The sequence below is a fragment of the Rattus norvegicus genome, chromosome 1, assembly GCF_021556685.1.
Source record: "Rattus norvegicus strain SHRSP/BbbUtx chromosome 1, alternate assembly SHRSP_T2T, whole genome shotgun sequence".
Lineage (NCBI taxonomy): Eukaryota > Metazoa > Chordata > Mammalia > Rodentia > Muridae > Rattus > Rattus norvegicus.
The window spans coordinates 3,317,737-3,336,375 of NC_141534.1; the positions used below are offsets into that span (position 1 = coordinate 3,317,737).

General features: G+C 42.8%; 1 protein-coding gene across 1 annotated transcript in view; it reads left to right on the top strand.

The window, feature by feature from the left end:
• The window catches only part of Katna1 (katanin catalytic subunit A1), a 41,608-nt gene that overhangs the window by 4,588 nt on the left and 18,381 nt on the right, over positions 1-18,639 (top strand). The window contains exons 2-4 of the mRNA NM_001004217.4: positions 10,694-10,868; positions 13,020-13,177; positions 15,651-15,831. Of these exons, the coding sequence (NP_001004217.2) occupies positions 10,701-10,868; positions 13,020-13,177; positions 15,651-15,831 (507 nt within the window). The 5' untranslated portion in view covers positions 10,694-10,700. The remainder of the gene's footprint in view (positions 1-10,693; positions 10,869-13,019; positions 13,178-15,650; positions 15,832-18,639) is intronic.

Genomic DNA, 18,639 nt, shown 5'->3' on the forward strand with positions numbered 1-18,639 from the left:
AGTGTAAAGGAAGGCTTGAGTAAGATGAAGAGGCAGACTGTCTTTCTAAGAACGAAGATTCTCAATCTTGAGGCAACTGGTTTTGTTTTGTGTGTGGGGGTGTGGAGGGGTTGAAAGGAAAAAGTTTAAAAACTGCCCCCTAGACAAAAGTTGAAGCCAAAATCGGGCCCTGGAACTAGCTGATCACAGAAAGAGTAATTGCACCAGCTGGGTCACTTTGTTCCAGCTGACCCTAATAGCAGCTGCTGCGTGGGATGCGAGTCTCGACCCCAGTGCACTGGTTTCTGTCGTCCCTATTCATAAACCTCGTGTGACTGCAGCAAGGACGGTCTCTCGTGAGTTCTTGGGGGGCCGCGTCATCCCAAGACTTGAGTGAGGGTCCCCCTGCTCCGGGGGTCTTTCAGGGTTACATTAACCTGGAGCCAGTGGGTACTGTTTATAACTAATAGTAGTTAAAACCTTGTCTAGTAGCTTTTTCCCCTTACATAGACTCTTCCTCAAATTTTGCCAGACACTATGCTAGATAAACCCAGTTTCTGTTCTTCTGCAGTGGAATATGAGCAATGATAAGGGAAATTGGAGAATGTCAAAAATACAGGGGTTAATATTCTTGCTTGATACTGCTGGAGTAATAGAAAATGATAATTTTTATCTAACTTTTAGTGAAATAAGGGTGTTTTGGCAATGTATTCATAAACTTTCTTTGTTGGTAGCCAAGGACTTTGCATGTCATCTTTTAGTGTAGCCTTTGATCGATGTTGCATTATTTGTTAGAAAAATATCAAGCCAGGCATGGAAGCTCATACCTGTAATCCTGGCACTTGGGGGACTGAGCAAGAGCGCCAGTGTGGTTTTAGGCTGACCAGAGCTAATATGATATCCTTACTTCCCTCCCTAAAGAAAAGAAACTGATTGGCTTGAGAAACTCAAAACAGTATACCATTGAAGAAGGCTGGAAAAACTTCTTTGGGCTTTGAGCCCTGGCCATGACTATCCAAAAAAAAAAAAAAAAAAAAAAGTCAGACCTGCTGTCCTGGCCATACAGATCCACTGTACACTTATAGAGCTGGCCAGGCTCCTCTCTTCCAGTGCGGCTGTACAAACTAGGCATTGCTATCGGGCAAAGATAGTTTCAAGGCAGAAGTGATCACACAAGAATCAAATGGGCCTGGAGAGATGGCTTAGTCTTCCAGAGGATCCAGGTTCAGTTTCCAGCTCCCATGTAACTGCTTCAAGCATCTGCAATGTCAGTGTCAGGGGATGTGATGCCTCCCTTTGCCCTCTGTGGGCACTGCATACACTAGGTGCACAAACGTTCAGGCAGAACACCTTAGTGCATAAAATCTCAACAAAAGAATAAAATGGTAGCCTCAGCTTGATGGGGATCAGAGGCTAGACCCAGGGAGGGGGTTTGTAGTTAAGGCAACCCTAGCAGCAGTAGGTATTTTGATATGTGTGTGTCAAGCATGGTCCTGCGTGCTAAGGGTACAGCGGTTAACAGAAGAAAGCTGTGGGCTTCGCTCTGCAGCTTACTGAGGTGCAGCACGAGCGGTCACAGCTTCTGCCGCACGTTTCTCTTGGGATTTTTCCTTCAGATGCTGTAAGGTGGCATTAGGTGAGGCCTGACCTGTATTGCTGTGCAGTCATCGGTTACTGCATAGCCTAGTGTTAAAGCACAGGAGTGTGTGCTTCGTGGCTGCCTCTGATTCAGTCTTCCACAAAGCTGTAATGACGTCATCCAGGGCGTCAGTCATCTCCAGACACCTCTTTGGTTAAAGGAGGATTCAAGCTCATTCATAGTGTTAACAGGATTTAACCGCTCCTCTTCACTTACTTCGAGAACCTTGGTTCATCACTAATTGCTGGCCTGGGACCTCCCTCATTTCTTGTGGTGTGAGCCTCTTCACAGAGGAGCTTGCCGCCTAATAGCTGGTTTCCCTTTGAGCAGATTCAAAAGAATCAGTGAAGGGAAATCCCACCCAACCTTTGTGCCTACTTACAAGCACAAATTCAAGGTCTCATATAGCCCAGGTTGGCCTTAAGCTCAATACACAGCTGAGGGTGGCTTTGAACTCCTAAATGCTAGGATTACAGGTGTGTGCCTTTGCACCTGATTCTTTGACTCGCTTTTTCCTCCTCACCCTCTTTAGACTGGCACATTCAATATACAGATATGCGTGCACATATTAAAGTGAGTGCTTATGTAGCATACGTAATTTTTACTTTAATCAAATGGTATTCAAATTAGACGTTGTTCTATGTCTAAGATTTTTGTTTCCCAACACTTTATTTTTGATGATCTATTCATGTTGCTGTTTATAAAGTTGTTCATTGCTTCCATGTACTATAGATGTACGACTGGGGCCTTTTCTATGCTTATTATCCCATTTAGCTGCCAAATAGACACAGACTTTAAATTTATTAAAAGGCTTCAAGCGCTGTAGCTGGACAGATACTTGTCTATTCTAACCCAACCATGCTGGCCTGGACCTCTGTCCAGCCACATGGCCCCATCTGAGTCTTGCCCTGGCTTACTCTGCTCCATGAGTCCTCATGACAACTACCTTGGTGATCTGCTTGTGGTAAATCCTCATGGTCCATCTCCCGTCTCTCCCTCTCCTTCCCTCTCCTTCCCTCTCCTGGAACCCCCTGACTGGTATCAGAAGTCCTGCTTCCCCTCTCCTCCTGCCCAGCTATTGGCTGAACAGAACTTTATTAACCAATTAGATGTGATGGAAAACAATTTTTACACATCAAGAGAGGAGATGCTTCAGTAATCATGATGGTGGCAATGCCTGAACTGCAACCAGATCTCTGGGCACAGAAGTCAGCATCCCCAACAATGTACTATATATTTAACTATGTTCTTTACCACATTTTCTTAACAGAGTTTCTCCAACCATTTTTGTACTCATTTGCATCGGTACACATAACACAGGGGATTTTGTTCCCCTGCTTTCAACTGCTTGAGTCTTCACATAATTCTGTCATTAACATCTAGAATCAAGTTGCTTCGGGAGTCACTGGGGGCTTCCTCTGGAATCTTTACAGAGGACTGAGATTGCTTGTTATAACATTTCTGCATAGGGCCATTGATAAATATACACAAGATATCCCTAAGTTTTGCCAGATTGTTCTTTATTCCCACAAACTGTGAGGCATCCTGTCTCCCCAAATCCATGCTCATATTTAGCATTATTGAGTTTACTATATTTTTAAGATAGCTTTATTTTTTTATCTGTATAGGTGTGTACTTGCATGGGTGTATGTACACCACTTGCAGGCAAGTGTCCATGGAGGCAAGAGGATGTTGGATCCCTCAACTGCAGTTACAGGCAGTTGTGAGATGTCTGCTATGGGAAGTGGAGTCCTAATCCAGGTCTTCTACAAGAGCAGCAAGTGCTCTAACCACTGGGCCATCTCTCTAGCCTCCAGTTTACTATATTTTTAAGTTTCATAAATGTAAAAGAATGGCTTACGAATGTCCATACTTGTTTAAACATTTGAATTTTCCCTTTTCTGACTTGATTTTTATGTTCTTTACCCCTTTTTTATGTAAAATACTCTGTCCTTTAGTGTAAGGAATTAAAGTGATATATTTTTCTGATCTTAAGTTATCCTTATATTCCTGGGATAAACCTTTCTAGATCCTGGTGTGTGTGTGTGTGTGTGTCTGTCTGTCTGTCTGTCTGTCTGTCTGTGTCTGTGTGCTGGTTTAAGATTCCTATCTGTAAGAAATTCACGTCATACTGTTCTTACTCGGATTCAGAATTGAAACCCACGAGAGGAGTTGGTCAGAAGACCAAGCATAGTGCAGCAGTAGAATGTCGAGCATGTGCAAGGGCCTGGCTTCCACCAGCACAGCCAAGAGAAAGGAGGAGCGTGGTCAATTTTCCCTTGTTTTCTCTTTCAACTTTGATGTAACTGGAGTTCTTGCTGTTTAGAAGGTAGGTACAATGTACCCGTAGAAGCTGAGGAGATGGCTCAGGCGCTAAAGTGCTTGCCAGCAAGCAGAGACATCCGGGTTGGATCTCAGAAGCCACTGGGTATGAAAGCACATGCCTCTAATCTCAGTGCTGGGGAGGTAGAGACAGGAGAATCCTTGAGACCTGCAGGCCAGCCAAGCTAGCCAGTCAGGAAGCCCTCGGTTTAGTAAGAGACCCTGTCTTAAAAAAATAAGGTGGAGAGCACTTTAGGAAGATGTGTGTCCACCCCCACCCACTTACTTTAACCCCCCTCCCCCACACACTCCAATCCTCCCCAACCCATTCCCCACACACACACATGTAAAAAACATCCTGAAGTTTTGGTTTTTGATGCTTGTTTTGTTTTTTTCAAGACAGGGTTTCTCTGTGTGCACTGGCTGCTCTAGAACTTGCTTTGTAGACCTTGCTGGTCTTCAACTCACAGATAATCCATCCCATCTGACTCTGCTTCCAGAGTGTTGGGAGTAAGAGTATCTGCTGCTGTGCCCAGTTCGCCCTAAAGTTTGTGCGTGCGTGTGGGGGTGGTTACTGTTGTTTTTTGTTTTTTAGGTTTATGTATTTAATTTAAGTATAGAGCACACTGTCACTCTCTTCAGACACACCAGAAGAGGGCATCAGATCTCATTACAGATGGTTGTGAGCCACCATGTGGTTGCTGGGAATTGAACTCAGGACCTCTGGAAGAGCAACCAGTGCTCTTAACCGCTGAGCCATCTCTCCACCTTTTATCCTAAAGTTTCTAAAGAAGGACTTTTTATTACAGTTATTATGGTCTCGGTCGGTCGGTCGGTCTCTCTCTCTCTCTCTCTCTCTCTCTCTCTCTCTCTCTCTCTCTCTCTCATTTCATGATGTAGCACTGGTAGTCTGGAGCCTGCTGTCTATGTAGACCAGGCTGGCTATAAACTCAAAGATCCACCTGCCTCTGCTTCCATAGTGCTAGGATTAATGGTATTAACCAGACCTGGCTAAAATTTTATTTTTTAAACAGTGAAAGAAAGAAAAAATCCATTTCCTTTTGTCTTAAATTGTGTTATATTTTCATTTTTACTTAGATTTTTTTCCCCTTACATACCGTTTTGGTTTTTTTTTTTTTCATGATTAGAATACTAGCAAAGAACTATTTTCAGTTTTTCAAAGATTCAGGTTTTAGTTTTAGAATTCTTTTCCAATTTTGGGGGGCGGGGTTCCTTGGTTTTTTATTAAGTTTGACCCTTTCCTTATTTCTATATTCTCTAGTGACCTTTAGCCTACTGTTCATCTTTTTCCAGTGTCCTGTGTTGGTAGTTGTGGTCACGTTTGTTCTGTCTTACAGTAGTGGGTGGAGAGAGTTTCTTCCCTGGTGCTCATCCCTCCCCAGCACTTAGATACTGTGTGCTTGTCCCTGAGTGGTTAGCATCCTTCTCCTGGAATAGGTTTTCTTAGTTGCGGTCCTTCAGTCTGTGGTGAGGAAGAAGAAGATGACAGCACCTGGAGAGTTGCTGCACCCCTGCTCTTGCTGGCTCTGCACTCTGCGGCCCCTGCTGTCTGCGTCTGACTGACAGCACTGCTGGTGCTCTGCCCTGTGCTGAGCAGAGGGGTAGGAAAACAGTGCCAGGAGAATGAAACTTAGAAAACTGTCTTAGGTCTGTTTCCTCAGAGGCTGTTGTTCCTCCCCACTCACACTGGGACCCAGTCATTTCCCTAGTTTTCAGAATGTTCTGTGGTGCTAAGGTCTTCCTTAACTGCCTGTGACTCCCTTGGGTTGGTTCAGTAAGGTACTGGCATCTATCTGGGCTTTTTGTGTTTTCCTTGTGTGTGGAAATTGAGTCTGATAATTAGATGAACTATTATGAGTTTGACGATTCTAATACAGCACCTAATATGCAGCTCATGACATGTTTTAATCAAACCTAGCTCAGAAACTGGTTAGTACTTATAACTGGTTAGTACTTATAGCTGGTTAACACTTATAACTGACATGTTTTAATTAAACCTAGCTCAGAAACTGGTTAGTACTTATATCAGCAGGATAAAGGGTGAGACCTGAGGGACAGCACAGAGCGCAGGTCTGCGGTTGGAGTGATCCCGACATCCTTTCTTTCAGCTGAGGCTGTAACACCATCTCCTGATAAGGTGTCTTGTGTGGAATGCAGTGCTAGCCTCATGTGCTCTCGTATATAGTGTTCATCTTAGCTCTTCCCGCAGCTCATATTTCCTATTGCTTCCCATAATTTGGCTACTTGGCAGAGAATCCTAGTAGCCAGTCTCCTTGATACCTGAGATGCCTGCCCACCGGACCAAACATTCTACTTAAAATTATACTGGAAGGAATTTATTTGACATGTTCTTTCAAGGAAGTCTTGTCCAAAAAATAAAGAAAATAAGAAAGATTGTCTCTTGTCTAGTGAAGTATGGTGGCACATGCTAGGATTCCTCCCACTTGAGAGACCGAGGCAGGAGGATTGCCAGTTAGAGGCCAACCTGGGTTATAATAAGTATGAAGCCAGTCTGTCTCAAAAAACCAAAGAGGAAAAAAAACAAATCATTTAACTTGTGTTGCTGTAAAATTATAAAAAGGGCTTTCTTTTATCCCGCACTAGATCCGGCACCGCAGTGCCCCAAGATATCTGGTAGACATCTTCATCTCAGTCAGCAAAGCGTCTCACCCGCTCTGCTCCATCCCATAACACACTGCCAGTGGCTTCTCTCTGAGCCTGGCGACAATCGCTCTCCCCGTCCCCACCTCCCAAGGCAGGTGCCACCATGCCAGACATATTTATCTCCGTTCCGTGACGGCCCAGTGTCCCCAGCCACCACATTCTCTTGAACTTAAATCGCCACATGAAAGAACACACAACACATAACCTCTGATCCAATTGGTAAGATATAATTGCCCCTAGTAATACGAAGCCTTGTGCACATCCATCCCTTAAGAATATTCATAACAACCTGTAAATGTGCAGAGAGGAATCTTAACATCAGCCTCCATGTTCTCTCCACTGCTTCTCCTGCCTCTCTCCAGTCTCCTCCTCCTCTCTAAAACTTTTCTCCCATCCATCCCTCCTGCTCGACCAATGACAGGCCTCGTTCTATCTTGTACCTGCCTTCTCCTGTATGATATCCTACATTTCACCCTTTTCGTCTAACTTAAAAAAAAAAACAACTTTATTCGCAAATATAAACTGAGCATGACTATTATTCTGTAATTGTAAGACTAAAACATAACTAACACCCAGTCCAACAATTTATCAGTTAAACAGAACATTTAGTTATCCATTCCAGCTTAAGAAAGGCTTAAAATCTAAGTTATATCCTGGCTAGCTTGTATACTATCTGATAACTATCTAATAAAATATGTATTTTCAGAGTTAAATGGCCTGATAGGCTATGAGAATATAATCAGTCTTCAACCCCATCAGAAATCTGAGAATGACCAATTATCTGTAAACATAGGGAGCCTAACATGGCTTCCAGAACTGAGAGGTTGTAGAGACAAATCTCCATTAGCACCATCCTCTGTTAGCAACATATGAGCGCAAGTCTTCAGCCTTCTGGCCCCAAATCAACTGACAGACTCTTGAAATGCAGAAACCACGAAGGGCTGATAAATCTGGCTTGGTAGAGATTATCAGTCAACAACTGTTCTGCATAAAGTGTCCCGTTTTGGACAGTATAGTCTGTAGGTGAAACAGGCAGTTTTGTCCAGTGGCTGCCTAGCCACAAAGTATTGCCTCACCTGGAGGTAGAGATGCTCAATTTCTTGCTTAAATCTGCCAAAGGGGAACTGTAGGAGCAGATATGTCTCAACCAAAGATAAATAACTTTAAATCTCATATTTTGTGGATTTCTGACGTTTTTGAAAACCATCTATCTGTATAAGGTAACCTGGACTGTTGTCCATTTATTATCTTATTATCTTGAAAGTATTCTAACAAACTTAGAACCATGAATTTGCTATTTGACCCTTAATTCACATGTGTAATCAACTCAGAAGTTTGTAATGGTATCTATAGAAGGACTGTAAAACCTTGTACTTTTAAACTTTTTTAACAAATAAATTCTATACCAAAGCAAAGATATGATTTTAGCTTAGTTACCAAATGAGATTATGACTGTACAACTCAATCTAGCTAATTCCTCCCTGTTAAATTACAACCATTTCTAAATTCCTCATAAAAACAACCTTAGAATAACCACTTTCAGCCCCCAAAAGTCCAGGGAATTGGGGCAATGACTCTTCAATAACTTCTTCAAGCTGTACGTGGGCATTGAGATATCCTTGGGGGGGTAGGGGGTAGGAAAAATGGAGCAAATGTTGTAGCTGGATGTGTATCTTGACTGGACCCAGCTGAAAGTCCTTGAGATCAGGAATCCAAGTAGGTACATTCTGCAAAATATAATTCTCAAGACAAAAGTTTAGAATCGAGCTATCTTTTTGTTTGATTCTCTTGAATCTAGGCAATCTCCTCCTCTCAAATCTGATCCGTATGACTCTGAGGTTTCCTGAGCCTAATCACCATTTTTTAAAAACACACCCATTCTTCCTTCTCGTCCAGTGATGGGCCTCATTCAGTCTTGTATGACATCCTACAAACTTGTTCTTGACCATGGGTGACACGATGAGTTGAGAAGCACAGGTAGTGTGGATAGATTAAGCTGGGGCGGGGTTCCTACACAGAAGAAAATATTTATGTGAATGTGTGTGCGTGTAATGACAGTGGAGGTCAGAAGTGGGCTTTGGATCTCCTGACACTGTAGTTACAGACAGTTTGAGTGTGCAAGAACAGTAGGTGCTCTAATCACAGCTATGTTCCAGCCCCGTGATGATCCATTACTGCCCAACAGCTCCCATTTGAATATTCTCCCGATACACTAAAGGAGTAAAAAAAAATCACTTCATTTCCCTCATCCTCCTCTGCCCTCTTGGTTTTCCTGTGATCCTTGGTTGCCAGGATACTTCTCTTAAGTCTAAACTCAAGGAACGGACGCCCAAGCAGCTGGCAGTTCTTCCCCCACAGTGTTGACGCAGATCCTTCCAACCATCTTCTGCTATTAACTGCACTTAACAGAGTAGCACTCATTGTCCCCATTTATCAAGTGCTACTTTTAATGCTTTACTTCTGTCCATCTCTGCATATCCATCATGTGCAGAGTAGTCACTGAAGACATACTTCTCTGTGGGAAAGTATGATCTGGCTTCCATCTCAGGACCTTCCTTCCTTGTACTCCAAGTGCTGGATTTAGAAGCCTGAGCCGTCGTGCACCACTTTGTACTAGGGATTGAGTGTAGGACCTCGTGCATGCTAGTTAAGTGCTCCTTTATTGAGCTATGTCCCCAGCACCCATTTCCTTTTCATGTTTGCTAGGAGACGTGGTCTGACTGAGTCGCTCAGGCTCACTTTGCACTTGCTGTGTTTCCCAGGCTGGCCTCAAACTTTCAATTCTACTACTTCAGTTCTCAAGTAATGGGTATTACAGGCATCCACCACAGCATCTCCTAGTCACTTTTTACTGGTTATGTCACCTTGGAAGTAGTTACTGGTCCAGTTACAATTTAACAGTTGAGACTTGTCTAACTTCAAAACCCATATACTATCTGCTAATTTGTACTACTTCTCAAAACCAGGCCCAGGAATGAGCATTAGTTCTGCAGATGTTTAGAAAAACATGTGTCCTGCACGGAAGATACAATTCTAAAAGTTTTACATGTAGATCTTATGCTCATAGAACTTAGTCAAGTAGAGATAAATGTAGAGTGACTGTAGTCAAATGTCTTGATAAAAGTTCCTGTAAAATGCCGAAAGACCTACATAAGCAAACATTTGTTTTGAACTGAGTTAACCCAAAAAGTAATATTTGAGCTAGCCTTCTAGGTGGAGCTTAGACGTGGGTATTAAAATCAAGCATGTTTGTATGTATGTATGGGTTTTATTTTTGATGGTACTATAATTTGAAGTTAAGACATTGCCTTACATGTACTTTATGTCTAAATTCTTATCTCCAGCCCAACCTGTTTTGTTTGTCATGTGTTGTTGTTTATGTGTCTGTTTGCTACTGAGCATCGAACCAAGGGCCTTAACGCATGCTAGGAAAGAAATCTAGCACTGAACTGAACTTGATTTCTAAGTTGCATGCTGTTTCTTTAAGGATGAGAATTGTGAGTGAATGTAGAGATGGTGTTACCTGTGTTATGGTAAACTTCATTTGTAAAAATGATTTGTTCAGACTGGTGAAATGGCTCAGTGCTTAAGAGCACTGGCTGTGTTTCCGGGGGCCTGGAACAATTCTCAGTGCACACATTGTAGCTCACAACCATCTGTAACTCCAGACTCTGAGTATCAAACACTTTCTTCTGGCCTCTGCACATACTGCATGCACATGGTACGTAGACATGTATAGAGACAGAATACTCATACATGTGAATGAGTTATTTAAATAATACTTAGTAAATAAATCAGTTAAAATGTGATATTTTGTCAGTTTAGGGGCAGGTGTGTGCTGTGGTATGTTTACATGGAGGTTAGAATGGCTTTGTGGATTTGGTTTTCTCGTTTCATCTTTACTTGGGTTCATTGCATTAAAGTTGGGTCATGTACTAAGTGGTCTCACTGGCTCCAATGTGAACTTCCTTATTAAAGGAGTCCTGGAAAGTATATTTTTAAGAAACTGAGTAATTATTTTTAAGAGATGTATAACACCAAAATGTCTCTTGTTTCTTCTTTTCTTAGCTTACGGATGAGCATGAGTCTTCTAATGATTACTGAGAATGTAAAATTGGCTCGTGAGTATGCATTGCTGGGAAACTATGACTCTGCAATGGTCTATTATCAGGGAGTTCTTGACCAAATTAACAAGTATCTATACTCAGTCAAAGATACACACCTCCATCAGAAATGGCAACAGGTAAGAGTCCTGGCTGCTTGTTTAATACTAAGAAATTTACATTGATGTTCAATGCTGTACATACACTAAGAGAGAACAGTAGTCTGGTTGGTTGGTTTTGGTTTTTTGAGACATGGGTCCTTTTTGTGGCTTTGGTTGTGCTAGAAGTAGCTCTGTAGACTAGGCTAGCTTCAAACTCACAGAGATTCACCTGCTTCTGCCTCCTGAGTGTTGGAAGTAAAGGCATTCACCATCACTACCAGGCCTCAGAGAGAATAGTTTTATTAATGTGGATTTTTATACAGCATTATTTGAAACTTCACATGAGTGATTAGTCAGGATTCTCTAAAGGAACAGTACTGATAGAATGAATATATTATATTCATATATATATTCATTTATTATATGTATGAGAGATTTATTAGTGTTGCTTACAGGCTGTAGTTCTGCTAGTCCAACAGTAGTTGTCTCTCAGTGGGAAGTAAAAAGACAAAGAAACAAGGCTGGACGTCTCAGCTGGTCTAAAGCTGGAGTTCCAAAGAAGTGTGCTCTGTTGCCAGTAAAGCGAGGAGGAGTCAACGGGCCAAGAGCAAAGCTTTTCTTCCTTGTCCTTTTTATAGGCTGCCATGAGTAGGCACAGTCCAGATTTAGTGTAGGTCTTCCTGCTTTTATGACCCAGTTAACTAAAAATCCTCACAGGTATGTCCAGTGACTCCGGATTTTAGTTAATTCCAGATGTAGTCAAGTTAACCACCAAGAGAAGCCGTCACATGAGCAACCGCCCCTTACAAAGCATCAGCAGTGCTAAGCTCTGCTTCATTCTTCTAATTATTGCACTCTAATGATAGTTTTAAAGCAGTCGGCTTTTTCTTTACCTCCATTCTTCCTTTGAGGCACTGGGTGGCTCTGGCTGTCCTGGGTTTGCTGTGTGGGCTATGATAGCCTCACACTCAGTCCTCTAGCCTGTCCTAGGGTTGATGTCATGCCCCGCCATACCCAGGCCCCACAGTGGACTTTATAAAGACATCGGTGAGATTGCAAATGACAGCAGATTCTTTAAGAACCTTATTTCCTACAGAACTTTACAAAGCTGATCATATTTGAATCCTGCTTAAGGAATTTTAGACACTAAGGACCAGAAGAAAACTGAAGTTGGAAACCATAGAATTCATCAGTTTTGTCCAGGGCAGCATTTACCAGGGTTCAGTTGTCTTAACGGGAACGGGTGTTACAGGATTAATGGTCCTTTTGAGCTGAACTCGTATGTGAACTTGTATTACTCCTAGCTACTGTTTAAATACATACCACATTTGTCTGTAATGTTTGGAGAGCAGTGTCCTGTTGCTGAAGTGAACTTTTTCTTAAATCTGACTATATTTATGTTACCAGGAGGGAAACCTACTTTAAAAATATGTAAATCACTTGAAGTGTATAGTCCAGTAATGTTAAATACATTCAGACGTTGTACCATTACGCCATATAACGGAATTTGACTGTAGTTTTAAAAGTTCTCCAAGCCCAGTAAGACGATGCACCCTACAATGCTTGCACTTTGGAGGCTCAGGCAGGAAGACAGTGACTTTGAGGTCACTGTTCAGTACTCATGGAATCCTACCCTAAAAGTCAAAATCAGTTAATTAAACAGTATAAAAACCATCAAAAGGCAGCTTGCTCAAGTTTCATTTTCATCAAATTTGAAAGTTGCAGCTAACCTTTCAGTTGCTAAACACTTTAAATAAGAATTATGTGGGTAGCAATTCAGCCAGGATTTGTTTTAAAGGATTTATTTTTATTTTATGTGGTTGAGTGTTTTGCCTGCATGCAAGGTGCCTTACATTGCCCAAGGAGGCCAGAAGAGGGCATCAGATCCCTTAGAACTGGAGTTGCAGATGATTGTGAGCTGCTATGTAGGTGCTGAGAATCAGTCTAGGTCCCCATGGAAGAGCAGCCTGTTAGCCTGTGAGACATTTCTCCAGTGCCTTCGTCAGCAGCTTCATTCATGCTTTCAGAATTAATTTTGCAATTGAAACAGAAAATAAACAAATCATTGCAGTTGCATGAAGATATGTGATGTCTGCTGACTGTCCTTCAGAGTGGAGACTGTGACAGAAAACTGTCCTGAGTTTAATGTCAGCAGTGATTTAGAGTCTTAATCTTCTTCCTTGAAACCAGGTTTGGCAGGAAATAAACGTGGAAGCTAAGCATGTTAAGGAGATCATGAAAACACTGGAGAGCTTTAAACTGGACAGCACTTCTTTGAAAGCTGCACAGCATGAGCTTCCGTCCTCGGAAGGAGAAGTCTGGTCTTTGCCGGTACCTGTTGAAAGGAGGTGAGTGCAGACTGTAAGAAATCAAGAGCCCAGGGAGCTGGCAGCCTCGCCCTGCTGCATATCTAGGAGGACTGAGTTGCTGGAGGCAGGGCTGGAGGGGAGGTTTGTACTGAGATGCCTTTTAGAATTGTTTAAATGTGTATCATAAATTTAAACTGGTGGAAACTTGCCAGAATGAGGCTTTGGTGCATGGGCTAAAAAGTAGCGACTCAGTGTTGTCTTAGGAACTAATGTGTCTACTCTTTGTAGCTGTTGGAAAATCATGTATGCTGTGTGTAGACCTCAGATTTTTTTCTTATGTAAAGTGAGAAAGTTAGACTGACAAGTTTTTGAGCCTGCTTGGTTTTGCTTGCCAGTTTTACCCTGTTTTCTGCTACCAAGTGACAGCAAATGGATAATCAATTGAGTGCCAGGTGGTGGTGACATACGCCTTTAATCCCAGCACTCAGGGGGCAGAGGCAGGCGGATCGCTGAGTTCAAGGGTACCCTGGTCTACAGAGCAAGTTCTAGGACATAGAGAAACCCTGTCTTGAAAATACAAAAAAAGCACATCAATGGAATTGCTTTGACTAAAGTACTGTCTCCATTTAGTGTGCTTGCTTTCACGGCACACTTTTTAAATGACATGTATGCAGGTATTCACTCCCTGCTTCATATGACAGATTTCCTGTTTGTATCACGGTGTAAATATATGAATCTTTTGACTGTCTGGAAAGAACACTCTGACTTGACTCTTGGTCAGTAATTGGTTTGATTCCTTTGCACTAAGATGTGGCTTGGTTTAGATATTCTGTCATTGTTTCTCATAATTTTTTTTATTTTAAAATTTTATTTTTCTTCAATATTTTATGTATTTACATTTCAAATGTTATTCCCTTTCCCATCTGTCCCATACCCCCTCCCCCTGCTTCTATGAGGATGCGTCCACTCCCACCCACCCACTCCAAACTCAATGTCCTGGCATTCCCTACACTGGGGAAATGAGCTTTCACAGGACCAAGGGCTTCTCCTCCTATTGATGCCGGACAATGCCATCCTCTGCTACATATGCAGCTGGAACCATGGGTCCCCCATGTGTGCTCTTTGGTTGGTGGTTTAGTCCCTGGGAGCTCTGGTGGGGTTTAGTTGGTTGATGTTGTTCTTCCTATGGGGTTGCAAACCCCTTCAACTCCTTCAGTCCTTTCTCTGATTCCTCCATTGGGGTCCCCTTGTTCAGTCCAATGGTCCTGTTTCTCGTAATTTTTTTTTTCTTTCCTTTTTTTCGGAGCTGGGGACCGAACCCAGGGCCTTGCGCTTGCTAGGCAAGTGTTCTACCACTGAGCTAAATCCCCAACCCCTCTTGTAATTTTTTATTGTACTTCGTGAACATTGGTTCTTCATATTTATTGAGCATCTTTAGATTTCTAAGTATTTCCAGGATATATAGATTTTTATTTCTCATAATCAAGTTTCCAATAAGCCATTTTTTTCTATATTAAAAACAATGAAAGTGTGACTGACTTTAGATAACGTACCTTCTTTGTGTTGAAGTGTACCCTGAGACATTTGAAAATAGGTTATTCTGTTTTATCCTTTTGGGATTTTCTGTGTTTTTATTCATCCCACATAAGTCAAAGAGTCAGTAAATATGGAGGTCTAAATTCTGCCACTAAATTAAAATGAAACGAGTAGGTTCTATGTGAACGTAAGGCCTCTTCTGTTAGTTTTTGTAATTTCCACCGGCATTTTCATTTACCTACTTTACATGTATGAACGTCTGTCCACATGTTATATGTGTCTACAGCCTCTGTGCCTGGTGCCTGCAGAGGCTGGCAGCAGCACTGGGTCCTGGAGTGTAGTCACAGACAGTTGTGACTACTCTGTGGATCCTGGGAACTGAGAACCCAGGTCAGTAGCAGAAGCAACAGCTGCTCTTAGTCGCTAAGCCATCTCTTCAGCCACCACCTTTTTTTTCTTTTTGAGATAGGGTCTCACTATGTAGTCCTGACCTGGGATGTGCTATGTATGCCTGGCCTCTAACTCATAGTGATCCACATGCCGCTGTCTTTCATATTCAGGAACTAAAGGGTACATACCACCCTTCCCAACCTTCACCCTAGTCTTAGAATGGGGAGATGTTAAACAATGAGAACTAAGATAAACTCCAAGTGAGTGAATTGGGCGTGTAGCTGTGAGCAGAAGATACCTATTTGCACTCTATTCTGGTGGCTATGAGAGAACACTGGTCTCTGGTACTCACTCTTTTCCACTTTCCAGCACTCAGACTTAGCTTATCCAGTGATGTCCTGAGTGGAAGTGACTTTCACTTTGTCCTAGTTGCTTGTAAATATGACAGTATTGTGTTCCTGTCCCTGGCTGTAGAGGCCACCCCAGGTTTACATTTCAGACCCTGGGGCACAGCGTCCTCAAGTGTTCTTCTCTGTATGCCCAGCTCCTTCCCGAGTTATGACTTTAATGACCTTGTGTTGTTTAGACCCTTACCAGGACCTAGGAAGCGCCAGTCTACTCAGCACAGTGACCCTAAGCCACACAGTAACCGGCCAGGCGCAGTCGTCAGAGCTCATCGACCATCTGCACAGAGTCTGCACAGCGACAGAGGCAAAGCTGTTCGTAGTCGTGAAAAGAAAGAGCAGAGTAAGGGCAGAGAGGAAAAGGTAAATGCACTGTCCTCAGAGTGCGGGTTGGACCTGAAGACACGGCTCAGTGGTTAAAGTGTACTTGCTGCTCTCCCCAGTTAGATTCCAGCCCCTGTGTGGGTGAGCTCTGTACCTCAGCTCCGGGAATCCCATGTCTCTTCTGCTCTCTGCAGGCAGCTGCACACGTGTGGCATATGTAAACACACACACACACATGCACACACACACACACGCACACACACACACATTCTCTCTCTCTCTAAATAAAAACAAAATTGTTTTTGAGATTTATTTTATGTATATGGATGTTTTGTTTGCATTTGCATCCCAGAAGAGGGCACTGAACTACACAGGACTATAGTTACAGACAGTTGTGAGTGCCATGTGGCTGCTGGGATTTGAACTCAGGACCTCTGAAAGAGCTACCAGTGCTCTTAACCACTGAGTCATCTCTCTAGGTCCCTCAAAACGTTTTTAAGTGAGTCGTTTGTTAACCTTTGAAATCAAGATTTGAAACTCTGGGGCCCACTTGTTTCAGCCGCTGGTTTGCCATATCTGCCTTAGAATCTCAGCTGTACTTGTAGGTTTTCCATTCAGTAGTTGGGAAGCATTTGGTTGCCATTGAGGGATACTCAGGAGGGCCCTGCTTGATTTCCATCGATAGAACAGAGTCTGTGGTTTCTCTCACCATTGACTTTCTCTTACTCCATTGTGGTCTGTTAGGGTACAAGAAGTTGTGTCTGTGTTCTTGAGGTTCTGTGGGCTGCTTAGTAGAACGCGTACTCTGCACCTGTGTATGAGCAGCTGTTAGTGGGGTTGTGTCGTTTGTTGTTGTTGTTGTTGTTGTTGTTGTTGTTGTTTGTTAAGCCCATTTGATCAATGTAGTTTAACTGTGAAGATTTTGTTGATGGAGGTAATGATTCTGTTTCTGGGATAGTCTCATGTGATGGAGGCTGACTTTGAACTCCTGACCCCCTGCCTCTTATTTCCCAAGTGCTGGGGCTGTAGGTGTTCTCTAGCACACCCAGCTAAATGTTCAGTGTTTCTTTGTTTGGACCAGCAAGATGGCTCAGCAAATGAAGAACTTGACAGTTTGACAACCTGAGCTTGGTCCCAGAACCTGCATGGCAGTGCATACGTGCACATATATTATACATGCAATAATAGATTTTTCTTACTTTATTTTTTTATTTACATGAGTACACTATAGCTGTCTTCAGAAACACCAGAAGAGGGCATCGGTCCCATTATAGACGGTTGTGAGCCACCCTGTGGTTGCTGGGAATTGAACTCAGGACCTCTGGAAGAGCAGTCAGTGCCCTTAACCTCTGAGCCATCTCTCCAGCCCTAGCTTTTTTTTTTTTTTTCTTTTAAGGCTTCTTTATTATTTTTCTTTTGGCTGTGCTGCTGAGAACAAAGTATGGAAGTCACTTGCTCTTGCATGTAGTCCTGTGTGTTCAGTAGTGTGTTCAGTAGTGTGTTCAGTAGTGTGTTCAGTAGTGTGTTCAGTAGTGTGTTCAGTAGTGTGTGAAATGGATATGCCAGGGTTTGGTTATATACATCTCTGGTTCCTTCTGTGGATGGATTTTTCAACAGTCTAATAGCTAATGACCGTTCTCTCTCCACCTTCTGCTTTCCTGAGCACAAGAGCTCTGCCCCTGCTTGTTTCCTGCTTCCACTCTCCTGCTGCATACTTTTCTGTCCCCATGTGTGTGCCTTTTGACTTATATCTCCTGTAGACAAGTGTTCTGTTCCAGTCATCTAGCCTGCATCTGTTTGTTTGTTTGTTTGTTTGTTTGTTTGAGGCAGGGTTTCTCTGTGTAGCTCTGGCTGTCTTGGAACTCACTCTGTAGACCAGCCTAGCCTCACGCTCACAGATCCACCTGTCTCTCCTTCTCGAGTGTAGGGATTAAAGGCGTACACCACCACCGCCTGACTAGTCTGCATCTTTTAACCAGAGCTGGAACCTTAAACTTCTAGATTACCTATTTCAAGATCCTGGTTGATTGCTGTCATTATCTTGATCGCTCCCCTGGCTTATTTAGTTCTTGCCTGTGTCTGACATTATAGACTCTCAGGGTTTGCTGAAGTACAGAATTGGATTTCATGTCACTACTTTTCTTGTTGCTGTAGCAATAGCAGCCTAAAGGATGAAATGTTGTGCTTTGACTTGCAGTTTGGGGAGTTCATCCTGTCAGGGAAGGCATAATGGCAAAAGTGAGGCTGCTGTTGACAGTGTCAGTCAGCAGAGAAGGGCCAGTACAAAGCTCCCTTTCCCCTTTCCCCCGGGCGGGGACCCCAGCCCACATTTAGGGTGGGCCTTCCCACTTCATTAACCTAGTCTGGAAAGGTCAGACAGGCATGCCCTGAAATTGGTTTCCGTGATGATTCTGAGTCTCATCAAGTTGATTATGGAGACTGAGCACACAGAGACATTTGACCTCATTTTGCTCTTGTTAACCTGTTGTCTCTTTCATGCGATCATGGGATCACTTGTGGTTGTCTTTCTGCCTCTATACATAAGGCTCTTTTTAGTATTTTATTTAATGCTAACCTCATGGTCATGAATTGTTTTAGTTCATACTTATGGAAAGTCTCTTATCTCCCCACAGGATTTTAAACCTCTCTCTCTCTCTTTTTTTTTTTTTTTTTGGTTCTTTTTTTCGGAGCTGGGGACCGAACCCAGGGCCTTGCGCTTGCTAGGCAAGCGCTCTACCGCTGAGCTAAATCCCCAACCCCTAACCTCTCTTTGCTGGATATAATAGTCTTGGTTTGGGAATTGCTTTCTGTAGTTAAAGTGTGTCCAGTGTTTTCCTACAGTGCTTC